Genomic DNA, 18,181 nt, shown 5'->3' with positions numbered 1-18,181 from the left:
AGGGGCCCAGAATCTAAGCCTGATGAGAAACGGTTGAAGGATCTGGGTATGTTTAGCCTGGAACAGAGGAGACTGAGAGGAGATATGATAGCCATCTTCAAGGACTGTCTCATGGAAGAGGGAGCAAACTTATTTTCCTCTGCTCTGGAGGGTAGGACTTGATTTGTGACAATACAGGAGATTCCGACTAAACACCAGGAATAACTTTCTGGTGTTAAGAGTTGTTTGACAGTGGAACGGTCTCCCTCAGAAGGTGGTGGACTCTCCTTCCTTGGACGTGTTTAAGCAGAGGTTGGATTGCCATATGTCATGGGTGCTTTAGCTGAGATTCCTGCATTGCAGAGGGGTTGGGATAGATGACCTTTGGGATCCCCCTTCCAACTCTGCGATTCTAGGATTCTATGACTTTGAGAAACCTTTTGCACTCACAACCCAGGAGGCACAAAAGGAAGGCACTATTTATCCATCTATCTATCCATCCATCCATCTATGATTTCTAAGAATATTTATGAACTGCCAGTTCCAGCTCATTAAAAAAAAATTATCATGGCAGTGTACTATAGAATAATCAGAAGGGCATACAAGTATAAAATCACCAAAGGAGAACAAATAACTGACGCTGATTCAAATTAATTCCCTAAAAACGCTTGGTGGAACAAAAACATTTTCATGGCTGTTGACGGAATATCAACATGGGAGGTGCCTGTTTGATCTCATTGGGAATGTGCTCCAAATTACTGGTGCTGCTGCTGCGCACCAAGCGGCCTTGGTGTGCCTAGAAACGAAATGAAGATGATGTGACATTGGACAGTCAGTGCGCTGGCCCCGGGGGTGACCTGAGAAACGCAGTCCAGGTCCGGTCCCAAATCCAAGGGTTCTTCTAGGAGTCAGTCCAACAGGGTCAAGGCAGGAAACCAGGCAAGGACAGGTACAGGATCTCAGGCAGGATCTAGCATACAGCAGTGTTGCTCCCGCAACCTGGGGCGGGGTCCGACAGCCTTTTATCTTTGTCGGGGTAGCAGCCGGTCCTGATCCCCCGGCGACTCACCTCCCTGTTTCGCCCAAAGGCGAGCCCTCCTCCTGCGAGTACTCAGGTCTCTCCATCTCTCAGGCCTTTGTCTCTGCAGCTCAGGAGACATAGGGAGGTTACTAGACCCAGAGGCTCAGCCTCCCCTGACCCAACCGGTAGTGGAGCAGCTGTAAGTGATGGCCCAGCTGGAGGCAACGAGGTCATCCCCGCATCTGGAGCCAGGGCAGGCTCAGGCCCCGGACTCGGCCCAGCTGGTGTTTGTTGCAGGGGAACCTGTGCAGACTGGGGCTCTTCAGAATCAGGCCCCAGACATAGTTCAGATGATGCCTGAGGCAAAGGATCCGGTGCAGTCTGAGACCCCTCTTGTTCCTAGTCCGAGCCCGAGTCCCAGGCCATCACAGTCAGGATGGCTTCTCCGGGCGATGATCTGGAAACAAGGTGGTCCTTCAAGCAACCTGGCTATGGCCGTGGGGATGCGTTTGGCACGGTGTGCCTCAAATTGTAGGCACTCGGGGAGCTGCCTTCTACTGAGCCACACCCATGGGTCTGTCTATCTAGCTTCATGCTGTCTACACTGGCTGGCAGTGGCTCTCCAGGTCTTCAGGCAGGGTTCCTCTCCCATCCTTATCTGGAGATGGTGAGGATTGAACCTGAAACCTTCTGCATGCAAAGCAGATGCTCCACTCAGCTACAGACCTCCTATAACCCTCTTATTTTTATTTATTCATTGAATTTATGTCCCACCATTTTCTCCAAGGTCTTCCTACTCACTGATCCCCACAACAGCCCTGTGAGGTAGGTCGGGTTAGAATCATAGAATTGTACAGTTGGAAGGGAAGAACCAGATGCACAAATATAAGATGGGGGACACCTGGCTCGCTAGCAGTACATGCGAAAAGGATCGAGGGGCCTTGGTGGTCCACAGGCTTAGCAGCAGTCCACAGTGCAATGCAGCAGTGAAAAAAGTGAATGCTGTTCTAGGCTGCATCAACAGAAGTCTATTGTCCAGGTCAAGGAAAGTCATAGTACTGCTCTATTCTGCCTTGGTCAGACCACAACTGGAATATTGTGTCCAGTTCTGGGCACCACAGTTTAAGAAGGAGGTTGACAAGCTGGAAGGTGTGCAGAGGAGGGCAACCAAGATGGTCAAGGGTCTGGAAACCAAGCCTGGTGAGGAATGGTTCAGAGGGTCAAGGTCATCCAGCGAGCTTCATGGCTGAGTGGAGATTTGAATTCTGGTCTCCCAGGTCCTAGTCCACCAGTCTTAACCACTAAACCAATAGTAAAGGTAAAGGGACCCCTGACCGTTAGGTCCAGTCGTGGCCAACTCTGGGGTTGCGGCTCTCATCTCACTTTATTGGCAAGGGAGCCAGCGTACAGCTTCCGGGTCATGAGGCCAACATGACTAAGCTGCTTCTGGTGAACCAGAGCAGCGCACGGAAACACCATTTACCTTCCTGCTGGAGTGGTACCTATTTATCTACTTGCACTTTGACGTGCTTTCGAACTGCTAGGTTGGCAGCAGCAGGGACCAAGCAACGGGAGCTCACCCCGTTGCGGGGATTCGAACCGCCACCCTTCTGATCGGCAAGTCCTAGGCTCTGTGGTTTAACCCACAGCGCCACCCGCGTCCCTAAACCAATAGTAGGTCTGGGCTATTGTCCTCCACTGCCAGGGTGAAAGAGAGGTGGAATTGCTAGGGACCTCACTTTAAGCTCTGATCTGCGTTCTGAAGGTGCAATTGCATTGGGGAACTGGCTTTTAGGTAACAGTGGGTTCCCCAGCATTGCTGATCCGGCTCACGGGTTCTTGTGCAGGCCACTCAAGCTGTCTTGCCTCTCAGGTATCTGAGTCCTGCTTCTCTTGCAGTTGCGGCACATGATGGTGATGATCGGCTACCCAGACTTCCTGCTCAACCCAGAAGCGATTGACAAGGAATACGAGGCAAGCATGCCAGGAGCCCAATGCCCACGCTTCCTGGGGTGGGGTGGGAACCTCCCTGGGCAGAGAGTGGCAGCCCAACCAATTAATCAACTAAAGAGTTTTCAGTTGATTAATCACCTGTGTTTAAATAACGGCCGGTGGTAAGTGAGGAAAGAGCCTTCCTGTTTATAGAATTCTTTCCCCAAGGGAGATCACCTAACACTTACATTGATGTGTTTTCAGCAGTAGGCAAAGACCTTTTTGATTTTCCTAGGCTTTTAACATCAGAGGAGTTTTAAGAAGCGGCTTCTATTTTATCCTGCTGTTTTGTTGATTACTGGGTTTCCCCACCCCCCAATTGCATTTTTCTAATGGGTTTTTTTATTGTGTTTCTGATGGATTTGTTGTTCTCATCATATGAAGCCACCTTTGTAATTATAAACTGAAGGGCAGCATGCAATAAATAAAAACAGAAATACAGGGAGCTGCAACATTAGCTCACCTGGCCTAGGTAATGTGGTTGTGTGTCCTATTTTACAGGAAACAGTCCTGTAAAACACAAGTGGGTCACAAAGCCTGTGCCAATGGGTTGCAGGTGTCGTAAATAAAAATTGCTCTTTTCCCTTATGGGGTATCCAAGAGCCCATATAGCGTCCTTACATAGGTTCCCTATTGGTAGGAGAGAATAACAGAGGCCAACCAGAGAATATTGAGAAGCAAAGCAGCTAGTAAGCCTGATCTTTATTGATCTGTTGCAACAGGGTGCTCCCCTCACCCCCAGGAGAGGAGGAGGAACCCAGAAAAATGGCGTGCAAGGCCTTATAAAGACTTTGAAATTGCCACCCTGTAGATCAAGACCACCCCCAGAAACATCATACATACATCATAGAAGGGGTGTAACCTAAGACCACCCCTCAGATACATCACACCTACATCACAGAAAAGGCTGTCTTAAAACAGAAATTTGAATGTTGTTTTTCTCCTGTCATTGTTTATCTCCTGTCTGGCAGGTTACTTGATTGGATTTCCTGGGTAGCCTGGCCAGTCTTTTGTAATGATAAATACTTAGTTCCTGGACCAGGTCACAGGCTCATACCCTATTCATATCTTAAATGTGCCCTTAAGACAGGATTTGTGAGGAAAGAGACAATGGGGAGGTTTCCCACTTTGACCTTGCAGAGAAAATATTTGCTCAGTTTAGGAATCAAAATGGTTCCAGGTTGGTCTTCCTGTGCTGATCTATGTACGTGCTTGGTTGGTACGCTTATGAACATTACCATATATCTAAGACCATAAAATTCCTATCACACAGGTTTATAAGTAAACCCAAAGTAAATGTTATTTTTACTCCTTGACTCAGTGGTTTTCAACCAATGTGCCGATGGTCAGGGGTGCCATGGGCAACACTGGCCTCTGTCCCTCTTTCCTTCCCTCCCTCCTCTGATGCCCTCTTGCGTCTTTGCCTCCCAAAGTCTTGCACAGCTGTTTGTTGCAGCAGCCCTGGCTATAAGCTCCCCAAGTGAATGGTGCCTCTGGCGCTGGCCAGAGGGTGCTTCCCAGGCCCCTGTGGGGCAGTGTGAGGAGGCACTTCTCTTTGGGGGGGGCAACTCAGAGATCAGGGGCGGCAGCTGCGGCTAACCCCAAGGACTTTGTTAATGGAGAAATCTGAGGGCTCCCTTGGACAAAAAACAAGGACACCAGCCAGGAATACCGGAGCAAAACAGCAGCCAGTAGGCTTGGTCTTTATTGAAGACTGTCGCGACAGGACTGCCACCTGCCACCAGGTGGAACAAGATGGAAGCCCCAAACAAAAGAGCCCCCAAACTTTTATTAGCTGCTAATCCCCATGTTACACCCCCCCAAACGACATCACTAATACATCATGGTTACATCATGAAAGGGGAGGACTGGTGGCAGTAATCTGAGCATCCTGGACCCTGCCCCATGGTTCTTCTTGCCCTCCACCAAATACCCATCAAGTGTAACGAGATATTTACATTTCCCTGTTTCCCAGCCAAGTTAATCACACCCTTTTGTCTTCATCTGGGTTTGTTATTTCTGGAATGGCTACCTGTCTGGCCCTCAGGTATCAGGATGCCAGGGATTATCACTCAGGCAGAGGGGCTGCTGAGTAGTTGAGCTCACATGTCTATATTTCTAAAGTTTTCCCAGTGAGCCAGTATATAGATACATTTATCAGTGAATTGTTACATTTGGTATCATGCAGCAAAGCCCCTTTGAATAGACAGGAAGAAACTGTGATGAAGTGTTTTTGTGGGGACAAATCACAAAAGTCACAAAAGCGATTGTGCTGATTTTGGTAGTGGGCTGCATGTGCATGATATCTGCTGGAGGGGCAACCCCCCCCAACCTATACATAAATGCCTCTTATAGTTTTGTTTTGTTTTTTGCTGGCATATTATAACTCTGGCTGCTGCGTTGACAGACACAGGAAGGCTTGAGTCTTGCATTTTAACCCTTGGGAACCTCTCTCTGGCAGCTCATGACAGATCTCGTAACAGTTCCACATGTTGTTTTCAGTGATTGTTACAGGTCATTTCCAATGCAAGGTGTAATAGCCACTAAAAACAACTCCCTGTACGAGCAGCTTGTGGCAAACTGTCACTGGATCAGCTGCCAAGATTAGTGAACAGATGAGCCAAGGGTAATATGAAGTTTGCTTCATGAAAATAATAATATCTTTATTGTATGTCTGACAACCATCTAAACCTGCACAGGCCAACTCACTGGCAAAATGCAAGCTCAGCGATCCCTCTGATGCTTGCCAAAATTTATTGTGAATAAAACAGAAACATTCATCGTTCAGTGTACCTAACACTGCTTAACCTTTATGCTTTTAGTCTTCTTCTTCTTTGGTGATCACTCATAGCCAAGTAAGATTGTCTTCCATAAACACGGTTTTAATAATGAGTCCGTAAGTGACTGTGGAGGCCAATTCTGGATTCACACGTCCTTCCACAGTGAGGACATTGGTTTCCGGGCGGGAGTTGATCACGGTGAGGGTTTGCCAAGCGTACCTTCCTCTTAGCACATTTCTCCCTTGTGTCCTGAGTTTGAGTGTCTTCAAAGTCCATGACACCTTTGGTAAAGGCTGTTCTCCAATGGGAGCACTTGCAGGCAAGTGTTTCCCAATTGTTGGTGTTTATACTACATTTTTAAAGATTTGCCTTGAGACAGTCTTTAAACCTCTTTTGTTGACCACCAGCATTACGCTTTCCATTTTTAAGTTCAGAATAGAGTAGTTGCTTTGGAAGACTATAATCAGGCATCCACACAACATGACCAGTCCAACGAAGTTGATGTTGAAGGATCATTGCTTTTAGTATAATTGTTATAGGTTGTGAAGCCATATCCTACAATCAGATTGTTGCTGCTTTTACGTTCCCAAAAGCAAAGCTGTGAATAACTTTGAAACATTGCCACAAATTCCACATTAATGCAAGCTGAATTGGAATGAACGGCAGTCTTTTTCTTTTTGAGGATTGCCATTTGTTGTGATTTAGCACTAAAGAGCAGGCTTTCCAGGGGGAAGTGGCAAAACCTCTCAGACCCATGCCTAGAAAACATGAGACAAATGGAAAACCTCTTGGAATCATACTTTCTAGGCATGGGTCAAGTGTGGACGAGCCCTGTCTTCCTCCACCGACTCTTCTCCCTGGTCACGGATTCTGCCAGTCATTTCCGCCAATTCCATATAGTCCATAAGTTTCATCTGCCATTCCTCCAGCGTGGGAAGTTCTTGTGTCTTCCAATACTTTGCGATGAGTATTCTTGCTGCTGTTGTTGCATACATAAAGAAAGTTCTATCCTTTTTTAACACCATTTGGCCCACTATGCCCAGGAGAAAGGCCTCTGGTTTCTTAGGGAAGGTATACTTAAATACCTTTTTTAATTCATTATATATCATTTCCCAGAAAGCCTTAATCTTTGGGCACGTCCACCAAAGGTGAAAAAATGTACCTTCAATTTCTTTACATTTCCAACATTTGTTATCGGGCAAGTGATAGATTTTCGCAAGCTTGACTGGGGTTATGTACCACCTGTATATCATTTTCATAATATTCTCTCTTAAGGCATTACATGCCGTAAATTTCATACCTGTGGTCCATAACTGTTCCCAGTCAGCAAACATAATGTTATGACCAACGTCCTGTGCCCATTTAATCATAGCCGATTTTACCGTTTCATCTTGAGTATTCCATTTCAGCAGCAAGTTATACATTCTTGACAAATTCTTAGTATTGGGTTCTAACAATTCTGTTTCTAATTTGGATCTTTCCACCTGGAAGCCAATTTTCCTGTCCAATTTAAATACCTCCATTATTTGATAATAATGAAGCCAGTCTCGCACTTTGTTTTTTAGTTTTTCAAAACTCTGCAATTTCAGTCTATCTCCGTCTTGTTCCAAAATTTCCCAATATTTCGGCCATTTGACCTCCATATTGACCTTTTTCAAGGCTTTCGTTTCCATTGGTGACAGCCACCTTGGGGTTTTATTTTCTAACAAATCCTTATATCTTATCCAAACATTAAACAGCGCTTTCCTGACAATGTGGTTTTTAAATGCTTTATGTGCTTTGACCTTATCATACCATAAATATGCATGCCATCCAAATACATTATTAAAACCTTCTAGATCCAAAATGTCAGTGTTTTCAAGAAGTAGCCATTCTTTCAACCAGCAAAAGGCTGCTGATTCATAGTACAGTTTAAGGTCTGGCAGGGCAAATCCACCTCTTTCCTTTGCATCCGTTAATATTTTAAATTTTATTCTGGGTTTCTTGCCCTGCCAGACAAATTTAGAAATATCTTTCTGCCCCCTCTTGAAACAATCCATTTTGTCCACAATCTGCAAGGTTTGAAACAAAAACAACATTCTGGGCAATACATTCATCTTTATCGCAGCAATACGGCCTAGCAGTGAAAGCTTCAAATTTGACCAAATTTCTAAATCTTTTTTCACTTCTGACCAACATTTTTCATAGTTATCTTTAAATAAATTCCCATTTTTTGCTGTCATGTTAATCCCCAAGTATTTAACTTTCTTAACCACTGTTAAACCTGTCTCATTCTGAAACCTCTCTCTTTCAAACGGTGTTAAATTTTTCTCTAAAACCTTGGTTTTTGACTTGTTCAATTTAAATCCTGCCACTTGACCAAATTCTTGAATCAGTTCTAAAACCCTTTTTGTACTAGATTCTGGCTCCTTTGCAGGTGAATACAGCTCACCTGGTTACAACCTTTCCTGCTATGGCGAGGTATATTTCTATTTAAATCGTAATAATTAGTCCTAAACTCATGTGTGCATGGAGGTGAGCATATGCACATTTTATGCATCTTTTGTGCCCTCTTTTTTTTTTTTTGAGTGGTTCCCCACCGTGCTCAGTCCTGCCTACATGAGCAGCTTGCTTCTCTCTGGGGTTTGCAACAGGGGTCTTGAACCTGGGACCTTTTGGCATGTATCGCTGAGCTACAACCCTTCCCCAAATCCTTGAGCCTAATTTCACTTGTCTCCTTCCACAGTTTGAGGTCCACGAGAAAACCTACTTCAAGAACATCCTCAACAGCATCAAATTCAGCATTAAGCTGTCAGTGAAGAAGATCCGGCAGGAAGTGGACAAGTCGGCGTAGGTATCCCTCCTTTTGACAGGAAGCGCGCGGCTCAGGCCGGCTTGTGGAGAGCCTGCACCCTGAGTTATCCCAAGCAGGGAGAGCCTAGAAATATTGCACATAAATTCTCACGAAAGCTACTGTGGAGGTCTGAATTTGGTGGTACTTCCAGCATTGGTCCTGATTTGTTTGCAGGGAGGTTAGACATTTGCTACTGATTGAGCTACTGATTGCTTGTGGGGAGGTCAGACACTGTTGCATCAAGCATCATCCCACACTTTCTGTGTATTTTCCTATCTCTGTCTTTCCGGCTTTTCTTTCTTTTTTGAAGTGTGTTTGCTGCACAGGAGTGTCAGATCCATCTCAATTGTGCAATCGGAATTTCTTGGTACGTGATGATGGAATCCCTCTTGGAAACAGGGACAGCCTGGGAGTCACACACACCCCAGTCTCCCCCAACCTGCTTCCTTTTTCTTCCCTTTCTTTGTCTGTTCATTTCCCCAGGCTTGAGCAACCTCTAGTGGCTGGCAGCAACAGCGCAGGGACGTTGCCTCCTTTGAACCAAACCCGCTGTTGAAAAGTATGTTTGAACCAGCCAGTGTTCTTCACGCAACATACAAGCAGGTGTTGAGTTCATCCAAGATTGATGGCTTGCTCTGAGAACAGGGTTTCCCAAACTTGGGTCTCCAGCTGTCTTTGGACTACAACTCCCATCACCCCTTGCAAGCAGGACCAGTGGTCAGGGATGATGGGAGTTGTAGTCCAAAAACAGCTGGAGACCCATGTTTGGGAAACACTGCTCTGAGAACGAAGGAAGTGATTTTGTGAGGACTGGTTCATGAATTTCCATGCAGGCAGAAGCCTCCGTATTCCTGTACCTGTTTCTGACAGCTGCTACAGGAACCCTTGGAGCACCTGCTTCCTGCTCCCTTAGCACAGGGTTGGGGAACCTGTTGTTGGATTACAACCCCCACCATTCCCAAGCACTGGTCATGCTGGTGGGGACTGATGGGAACTGGAGTCCAACAATATCTGGAGGCTGGCAAGTCTCCCATCCCTTAGCTGCCCCAGCACTGATACTTCCTGCCCCTTTCTTGACTCACCTGTAGTAATAGAAAAGAAATTCAGTGTGTTCTCTGCCTTCTGGAGGACATAAGAGACCCCATCTCATTCCTGTGCGGACAGAAGTTGTCTTCTGCACCTAACAGTTATTGGGTCAAGCAGGCCTCACCTTGTGCTGCAACAGACCTCTCTTGATCAAGGTGTGCTTTCTCTTTGCAGGTGGCTGCTGCCCCCTCAGGCACTGAACGCTTACTACCTGCCCAACAAGAACCAAATGGGTATGGACACATTTGCATTTCTCGATCTCGTGTGGGACTGGATAGTTCATGGGAAAAGGAAGTCGCACAGTGGCGTTCATCCCCCCTCCTTCATTCGCCCGTTGCAGGCGCGAGAGTCAGGAATTTGCATTGCCACGGCCCTGCTATGGACTGACGAGCCCCGTTCCCCTGAAATGCCACCCAAGCAGGCTCCATAGTTAGACTGCTATAGACTGAATCTCAAAATCTCAGCATAGCAGCCAACAAATCTTGCTCTCCACTGGGGTTAGGAATCCTACTTTTATTTGGCAAGGCCGCTCCATACCTACATGACCTATGCAATCACCATCAACACAGAGCTTTTTCCCTCGCAAGATATTTGCCGTCTGCCGTTCTGCAGGGCAGCTTCTCAAAGGCTCCATATTTGCTGAGCATTTCTGTTCCCTTACCATCTTTGTCTCATTTCTCCTCAGTGTTCCCAGCTGGAATTCTTCAGCCCACGCTGTATGACCCAGAGTTTCCACAGTAAGTGCTTTTTCCACACACTGGGAGCGCACCATGGGCTTCTGGGAGGGAAATGGGCGCTTTGTGTGTGGTTCTGCTGGTGGCGATTCAGGCTAGAGCAGCACTCTTGAACCCTGTGTCTCTAGACTCCGTTGGACTACAACTCCCATCATCCCCTGCCAGCTTAGGCAGTGGTCAGGGATGATGGGACTTGTAGTCCTACAACGTCTAGGCAGCCCATGGCTGAAAAATTGTGGGCTGGCGGGTTTCAGTCCAACCCTTCTGTTCTCTTAGGCCAAGTTTTGTGGGGATGATGGCCCGTCCCTGGAAAGGAATCCCTTCCTTCATAGGAACGCTGGGGCTCTGCTTATTTCACCACACATTTCTGGGAGGGTGAATGAACTGTAAAAATGTGCTCTTCGAAAAATGTGCTGGAAAGTGGCCACGTTTGTTCTGAAGAGAAAGTACCCCTATCGTTCAGCCCGGACACTGAGATCCAGCGCCGAGGGCCTTCTGGCGGTTCCCTCATTGCGAGAAGTGAGGTTACAGGGAACCAGGCAGAGGGCCTTCTTGGGGGTGGCGCCCACCCTGTGGAACGCCCTCCCACCAGATGTCAAAGAGAAAAACAACTACCAGACTTTTGGAAGACATCTGAAGGCAGCCCTGCTTAGGGAAGCTTTTAATGTTTAACAGAGCACTGTATTTTAACGTTTTGTTGGGAAACCCAGCCAGATGGGCGGGGTATAAATAAATAAATTATTATTATTATTATTATTATTATTATTATTATTATTAGCCTGGGGCAGATTCAGAAGACAGTGCTGACCTGGATCATGCCCCTCTAGCCCCTTGCGGATTTCCAGCCTAAAATTCTCCATCTGTTGGCGGAATCTGGGCTCTCACCTGTTCCCCAACCCTCCAACCCCCTGTTTCACTGCCACCCCATAGCCCCCGACGTTTTATCTCCCACCTACAGGTCCCTGAATTACGGCGGGATTGGAACGATTATTGGACATGAGCTGACACACGGTTACGATGACTGGGGTGAGCTCCCCCTCCCCCCTCCCTTCCCCAAACCTATTTCGGGGCCTGATAATCATCTCCCCGAACCTTCCCAAAACCTAATAACCAGGCCAGTCTGATACATTTTGCTGCTTGAGGCAGAAATCTTCAGCTTCCAATTCAATTCACTTTATGGAAGCCAAGCAGACGGGTGGCTTAATATTACTTCAGTATTGCTGATGGGCCTCCTAGAGATTTTTTAAAGCATTAAATGGTTTCATAAATGATTTTTAATAAATGGTGGGTCGGCACCATCCTCTCACACCTGAGGGAAGCAGGTTAGCTTAGAACAGGGTTTTCCAAACTTGGGTCTACAACTACAACTCCCATCATCCCTGGCCACTAGTCCCGCTAGCTAGGGATGATGGGAGTTGTAGTCCAAAAACAGCTGGAGACCCAAGTTTGGGAAACCCTGGCTTAGAAGGATCATGGTGGGAAACCCACAGGTTTGTCCTTGAAACACCTCGCCAATGCTGCCTGCCCCCCACCCCCAATAATCTGCCACCTGAGGCGGTTGCTTCACTTTGCCTCATAGTAGGGCCGGTCCTGGACTGGTTTGAAGGGAGGCCTCGCAGCTGCTCCCACAGAGACTGCAAATGTCTACCAGAGGCCATCCGTTTTCATTCTTTCATCTGCACAATGGGGCACAGAACAGGCATGGATCCCCAGAACACAAAACCCTTTCCCTCACTCATAAATATGAGCCCTGTATGAACTAGCTGTTGATCCTTGCCTCCTCATTTTTTTCAACTTAAGTTTGAATATGCCCATCATGGACCTCTGGACTCAGCGACGTCCTATATTCTTAATATTTAAAAATATGTTTATGTCCCATGGCTAGGTCTGTTCTAAGCCTTATCTGAGCTCCCCCTCCCTTGGCAAACACTCGGCCGACCAATGAATTTTTTCCGTAAACACTTGAGCGTTCTTGATGCTTGTTCTCACGTTACACTGAAGCCAGGTACAAGCTTTCTCTACACACGTGCAAGGGTTTTCTTTGAAAGAATGGACACTTTGAGGATGCACGCAGCTCGGCTCTTGTGTGCACAGGTACACAAAGCGTACACTTGTTGAACGTTATGTGTGGATAACCCGCAGGAGTGCTTATAATATGTGAACACTCCTGCAGTCAAACCGCAATAGAACTGCAGCTTCTCCCCCCTATAGCAGCAAAATCTCTGAGGTCACCCTTGTGACTGACCCTTATCTGTCCCGCTTTGCAGGAGGCCAATACGATCGCCATGGCAACCTGATGCACTGGTGGACCGACTCATCCTACAGCAAGTTCCTCAAGAAGGCAGAGTGCATCGTCAACCTGTACGACAACTTCACGGTCTACAACCAGAGGGTGAGCCGGGGTGTGCAATGCCACCTTTACCCAGAAGGGGAAGAGCTCCTTTGCAAAGAGTCCGCCGTAGAACCCGAAACCCGTGTTTGCAAATATGCTGTCCATGTTTTTAAAAGATTGAATTTTGGGACCTCGCATCTGCATTTGCCCTTTGACTGTGACATTTCCCCACAATATCCAAATATCGGCTTGTTATTTAAGGCAGGCATCAAATCTCAAACACACACACCCAACCCGCTCCAGAAGCTGTCAAAATTCTGAATGGCGTTGTGCATCATCACTCAAATCCACTTCGATATTCAATACTATCACAGCATGGCTATCAAATAATGTTATCAGTAGGTGGATATCAAATATTCTGAAAATGAACAACAGATGTTGGGCATGCGTTCACATAACTAGAGAATATTTGATGGGACCCACTTAATTTGATGGGACCCACTTAAAAATTGTATTTTTAATACAATCAATTAAATTAATGATAATGAAAATTTGCAGAGGAGAATTCGAGGAACAAATTTATTACAGCTCTCATCGCTGTAACCAGGCGTGTCCTCTTGGGACCGTCAAAAGTCTGGAGTCCACTGGAGAGCCTGTAATGATTACAATTTCAGACTAGAACCTGGGAGACCGGAGTTCAAATCCCCACGCAGCCATGGAGCTAAACTGGGTGACCCTGGGCCCGTCACGACCTCTCCGTCTGGCCTACCTCACAGGGTTGTTGCGAGGATAAGATGGAGAGGGGGGAGACAGGTGCGTATGCCAGTCACCCTCAGCACCTTGGAGAAAAGGCGGGGTGCAAATGTCATAATAAATAAACAGAATAGATGAGTAGGGATTGTGCCCTTAGTACCTTCCTTCTATTTGCCAGGCTATAGGAGGCAGCCGTGGCAAATTATAAGTCAATGGGCAAGAGGAAGGGTTACGCCGCCCCTGAAGGAGGGCGGACCTGTATTTTGGCCTACTATCATATAAGTTAAAGCCATGGTTTTCCCAGTAGTGATGTATGGAAGTGAGAGCTGGACCATAAAGAAGGCTGATCGCCGAAGAATTGAAGCTTTTGAATTCTGGTGCTGGAGGAGACTCTTGAGAGTCCCATGGACTGCAAGAAGATCAAACCTATCCATTCTGAAGGAAATCAGTCCTGAGTGCTCACTGGAAGGACAGATTGTGAAGCTGAGGCTCCAATACTTTGGCCACCTCATGAGAAGAGAAGACTCCCTGGAAAAGACCCTGATGCTGGGAAAGATGGAGGACACAAGGAGAAGGGGACGACAGAGGACGAGATGGTTGGACAGTGTTCTTGAAGCTACGAACATGAGTCTGACCAAACTGCAGGAGGCAGTGGAAGACAGGAGTGCCTGGTGTGCTCTGGTCCAGGGGGTCACGAAGAGTCGGACACGACTAAACGACTAAACAACAACAACATCATATAGACAGGCTTTTGAGTAAGAAGCAAATGCCCAGTTGTTCTGTATGGGACAATGACAATAAAGATTATCGTATCATATCGTACCGTGTCAGTGGCAGAACAAAGTTCTACAGTTACCATGGCATTTGGAAGTTGGCATCTTGGTGCCAGCTGTTAATTTCCAAAGTGGCTGCATTTGCTGAACTAGACGTCACATCTGGGTCACCCAGCAATCAGCACTGGATGCCAGCCCTGGAAAGGGGCAATTGAATGTTTGCCCAACGCCCAGCTGTTAAAGGCAGGGGAGCCCCAGGCACTAAAAAGGTGGCAATCCAACTTTGGGGATGTGTGGGAGCACACTCAAGCCCTGCTCAGGGGCACTCAAGCCTTTTATGAACACATAGTGTTGGGTGAAGTGTAAGGAGGGAGGAACAGGGGTTGGGCGAGGCGTTTTCAAAGGGTGAGGCAGGAGAGGTTGACAAGAGTGGTGAGGAGATTCGAGGGCAAAGAAACAGTGATTTTCAACTCTGACAAATAAGAAAGACCAGGAAAGAGAAAGGTTTCTTTGTGTTGATGAGATGAGAGTTTGCTTGTCTCAAATTAGACCAGATATAAACGAGATTACCCAGCAAAGACAAGCTCACACCTCCCATTGAGTTCATATACAGTGTTACCTCTGGTTGCGAACGGGATCCGTTCTGGAGGCCCGTTCGCAACATGAAAAGAACGCAACCCGCAGCATCGCATCTGCGCACGTGCGGGTTGCGATTCACAGCTTCTGCGCATGCGTGTGACGTCATTTTGCGCGTCTGCACATGCACGAGCGGCGAAACCCGGAAGTAACCCGGGTCACCGCGGGACATAACCTGAAAGAACGTAACATGAAGCGGACGTAACATGAGGTATGACTGTACATACTTCAGGTGCATATGTAAGATTTCTATTTTGGGAATAGTTTGTGTTCTTATGTTGCTGCATTGTTTTATACTTTCTGGGCGTCTCTTGATCCTATTATAAAGCAGTTGCGTTCTGTGCTATCAATTAAGCACTGCTAGGATTTGATTCTTTTTGTTTCCCAGTGTTTTCCTTATCGATAAAAAATTGGTGCTGCCCAGAGAAACAAGTTTGAGGACCTCTGTTCTGAATACTGGGGATTTGTGGGATGGTGGAAAGGAAGCATCTCCAATCCTAACTCAGCTGTCTGTCTGTCTGTCTGTCTGTCTCTCTTACAGGTGAATGGGAAGCATACCCTTGGGGAGAACATTGCCGATATGGGGGGACTTAAGCTCGCCTACTATGTAAGTCCCCCCCCCCCCCGAGGGAAGAGGAGTTCCCAGTCACATGTGCAAAGTCCACCCAACAGGGTGTCTGCCTGACATCTGCCCAAGCTCAATTTGGCTGACAGACCCGTGCAAGAGTGCTTTTCACACAGTGCCTAGTTAACTGTGGAGCTCCCTCCCACAGTAGGCTGTGATGGCCACCAAATTTGAGGGCTTTAAAAGAGAATTAGATGATTCATGGGAGAGCAGTCTATGCACAGCACTCCACCCCACTGCGGTTTCATCTCACTTTTGATTTGTATCCCGCCTTTCTGCATTGCTGAAGAAACTGCAAAATGCACACAGAGATCGCAAATTTTCTAGCAATCCTAAACAAATAACCCGTAGTAAAAAAAAAAGGACTATAAAACAAAACAACTTCTACCTAATGAAGGAATACTCAATAGTCCATTAGAATGTAAACGTATGCAATAAAATTAACTCTCAAAACTTTGACAGGTAATTATTTAACAGAATTTCACTCTCAACCATTATGACAAATCGTTACTAAATTATAATGGATAAGAAATAACAGCAAAGAGTCTTAAAAGAGCCAGACGTTTGCAGATACAGATGGCACCGAAGGACCGTGTTCCTCACTATTTGTATAAGAAACACAATTGTTAAGATTTTTATACCCTGCTTTTTCCCCTGTCAGGGACTCAAGGCGTCTTACACACAACAAATAAGAATGCCTTAAAAACACAGGGGGGAGAAACTAGGACTCAAAAGCTCTGCCCTTTGGGTACTTTAATAGTAATAATAATAATAATAATAATAATAATAATAATAATAATAATAATTTATTTATACCCCAGCCACTCTGGGCTGCTTCCAACAGAATATTAAAATACAATAGTCTATTAAACATTAAAAGCTTCCCTAAACAGGGCTGCCTTCAGATGTCTTCTAAAAGCCTGGTAGTTGTTTTTCTCTTTGACATCTGGTGGGAGGGCGTTCCACAAGACGGGTGCCACTACCCAGAAGGCCCTCTGCCTGGTTCCTTGTAACTTGGCTTCTCGCAGTGAGGGAACTGCCAGAAGGCCCTTGGTGCTGGACCTCAGTGTCCGGGCAGAACAATGGGGGTGGAGACGGTCCTCCAGGTATACTGGACCGAGGCCGTTTAGCAATTTCACCTTTGGGGAGGGTCCTGCAGGGAGGGTTGGGAAGTGGCCACCTCATTTTGCTGAGCAAGACTTTCTCTTGCAGGCCTATCAGAAGTGGGTGCGGGAAAACGGTCCCGAGAACCCTCTCCACCCTCTCAAATACACCCACGAACAACTTTTCTTCATCGCTTTTGCCCAGGTAAGGCCTGCGTGCCCAGGGAATGATTACTTGGGGTTCCTGCATCAGACCCCAAAGGCTTGAGCAAACGCTGCTGCCCTGTCTCATCAGACTGAGGCGTCTCCAACGCATTCTCAACTCACTAATGCGCCCTTCAGCATCCTGGCTCCCAAGCAGATGTTCTGGACTACAACTCCCATCAGCCCCAGCCAGGAGTCCAAGCCATCTGGTTGAGATCCAGGCTGGTGAAGGAAAGGTTATACTCAGCAGCTTACAGGAGGGGTGGCCCAGATCCTTATCAGGATCAATCTTGTGAGCCAAATTAACAGGTGTGATGTTTAAAGGAGAGAAGGCTGCATCAAAGAGCACTTTTGCAAAGAGCTTTTGCAAAAGTGCAAAGTGTGCTTTTGCAAAGAGCTTTTGCAAAGAGCTTAAACAGTTTTACTGTTCTAGTTTTCAGCCTCTGGAGACTGAAATGGGTGTGGGGTGTGTGTGTGTAAGTTTTAATGACCTTTAGCTTGAGGGCATTCTGGCAACGTGAAATGGCTGCTGTCCAACTGCCACAGACAGCAGCAAAAAGCTAAGAAGGAAGAGAGGAAGGGAAGAGGAATCAAAAGCGAATGCAATTTTTAACAAATGAAGAACAAACTAAATCACTTCGATAGCAAAGGGGAGGGGAGGGATTCATGCGCACCTGTTCCTGCCTTTCGTAACGTTGGCCAGAGACCCCTGCTGCTACCACCATTGTGCCACACAAAGGTGTTTCTGGTGGAGGGCTGGAGCGGGCTGCCTGATCTCTAATGCAAAGAGGCTTGAGACAGTGGCTAAGAGCCCTGGGCCCTCCCAGGCAGCCTCACCTTGGAGCCACAGACTGGACCTTCCCTCCCCAATCTCTGACAGATTCAGTCTCCCACTTCTCGCTTCTTCTCCCTGCAGAATTGGTGCATCAAACGGCGCTCACAATCCATCTACCTGCAGGTGCTGACCGACAAACACGCCCCTGAACACTACAGGTACCTGGGTGTGTGTGCGTATGCGTGTTTGTGTGCAAGAGGAGGGGACAGGAAGGAGAAGGGCCAGCTAAGGGATGCCGTTTGGGTTTGGCTTGCACTGGCTGACCATAAGCTATGGGACCAGGTTCAAGGTGCTTTCATTACCGTATTTTTCACTCCATAAGACATACTTTTTCCCTCCTAAAAAGTAAGGGGAGATGTCTGTGCGTCTTATGGGGCGAATGCACTGGGCAGCAGAGGGATCCCTTGGCTACCACTGCAGTCATGAGCTGAGGGATGCCTCCACAGCCGGAGCCATGGCTCCCGTCCATCACTTGCTGTGAAGCCAGCAGCTATC

At 47.0% G+C, this 18,181-nt stretch overlaps 1 protein-coding gene across 1 annotated transcript in view; it reads left to right on the top strand.

The window, feature by feature from the left end:
- ECEL1 (endothelin converting enzyme like 1) overlaps nt 1–18,181 on the top strand; it is a 51,663-nt gene that overhangs the window by 30,396 nt on the left and 3,086 nt on the right. The window contains exons 8-16 of the mRNA XM_081007459.1: nt 2,900–2,974; nt 8,498–8,601; nt 9,866–9,924; nt 10,377–10,428; nt 11,384–11,451; nt 12,693–12,817; nt 15,461–15,526; nt 16,757–16,852; nt 17,768–17,844. Of these exons, the coding sequence (XP_080863585.1) occupies nt 2,900–2,974; nt 8,498–8,601; nt 9,866–9,924; nt 10,377–10,428; nt 11,384–11,451; nt 12,693–12,817; nt 15,461–15,526; nt 16,757–16,852; nt 17,768–17,844 (722 nt within the window). The remainder of the gene's footprint in view (nt 1–2,899; nt 2,975–8,497; nt 8,602–9,865; nt 9,925–10,376; nt 10,429–11,383; nt 11,452–12,692; nt 12,818–15,460; nt 15,527–16,756; nt 16,853–17,767; nt 17,845–18,181) is intronic.

Source organism: Podarcis pityusensis (genome assembly GCF_964106645.2).
Source record: "Podarcis pityusensis genome assembly, chromosome: 5".
In the NCBI taxonomy this organism is placed as follows: Eukaryota; Metazoa; Chordata; class Lepidosauria; order Squamata; family Lacertidae; genus Podarcis; species Podarcis pityusensis.
This window is presented reverse-complemented; position numbering and strand designations above follow the sequence as displayed.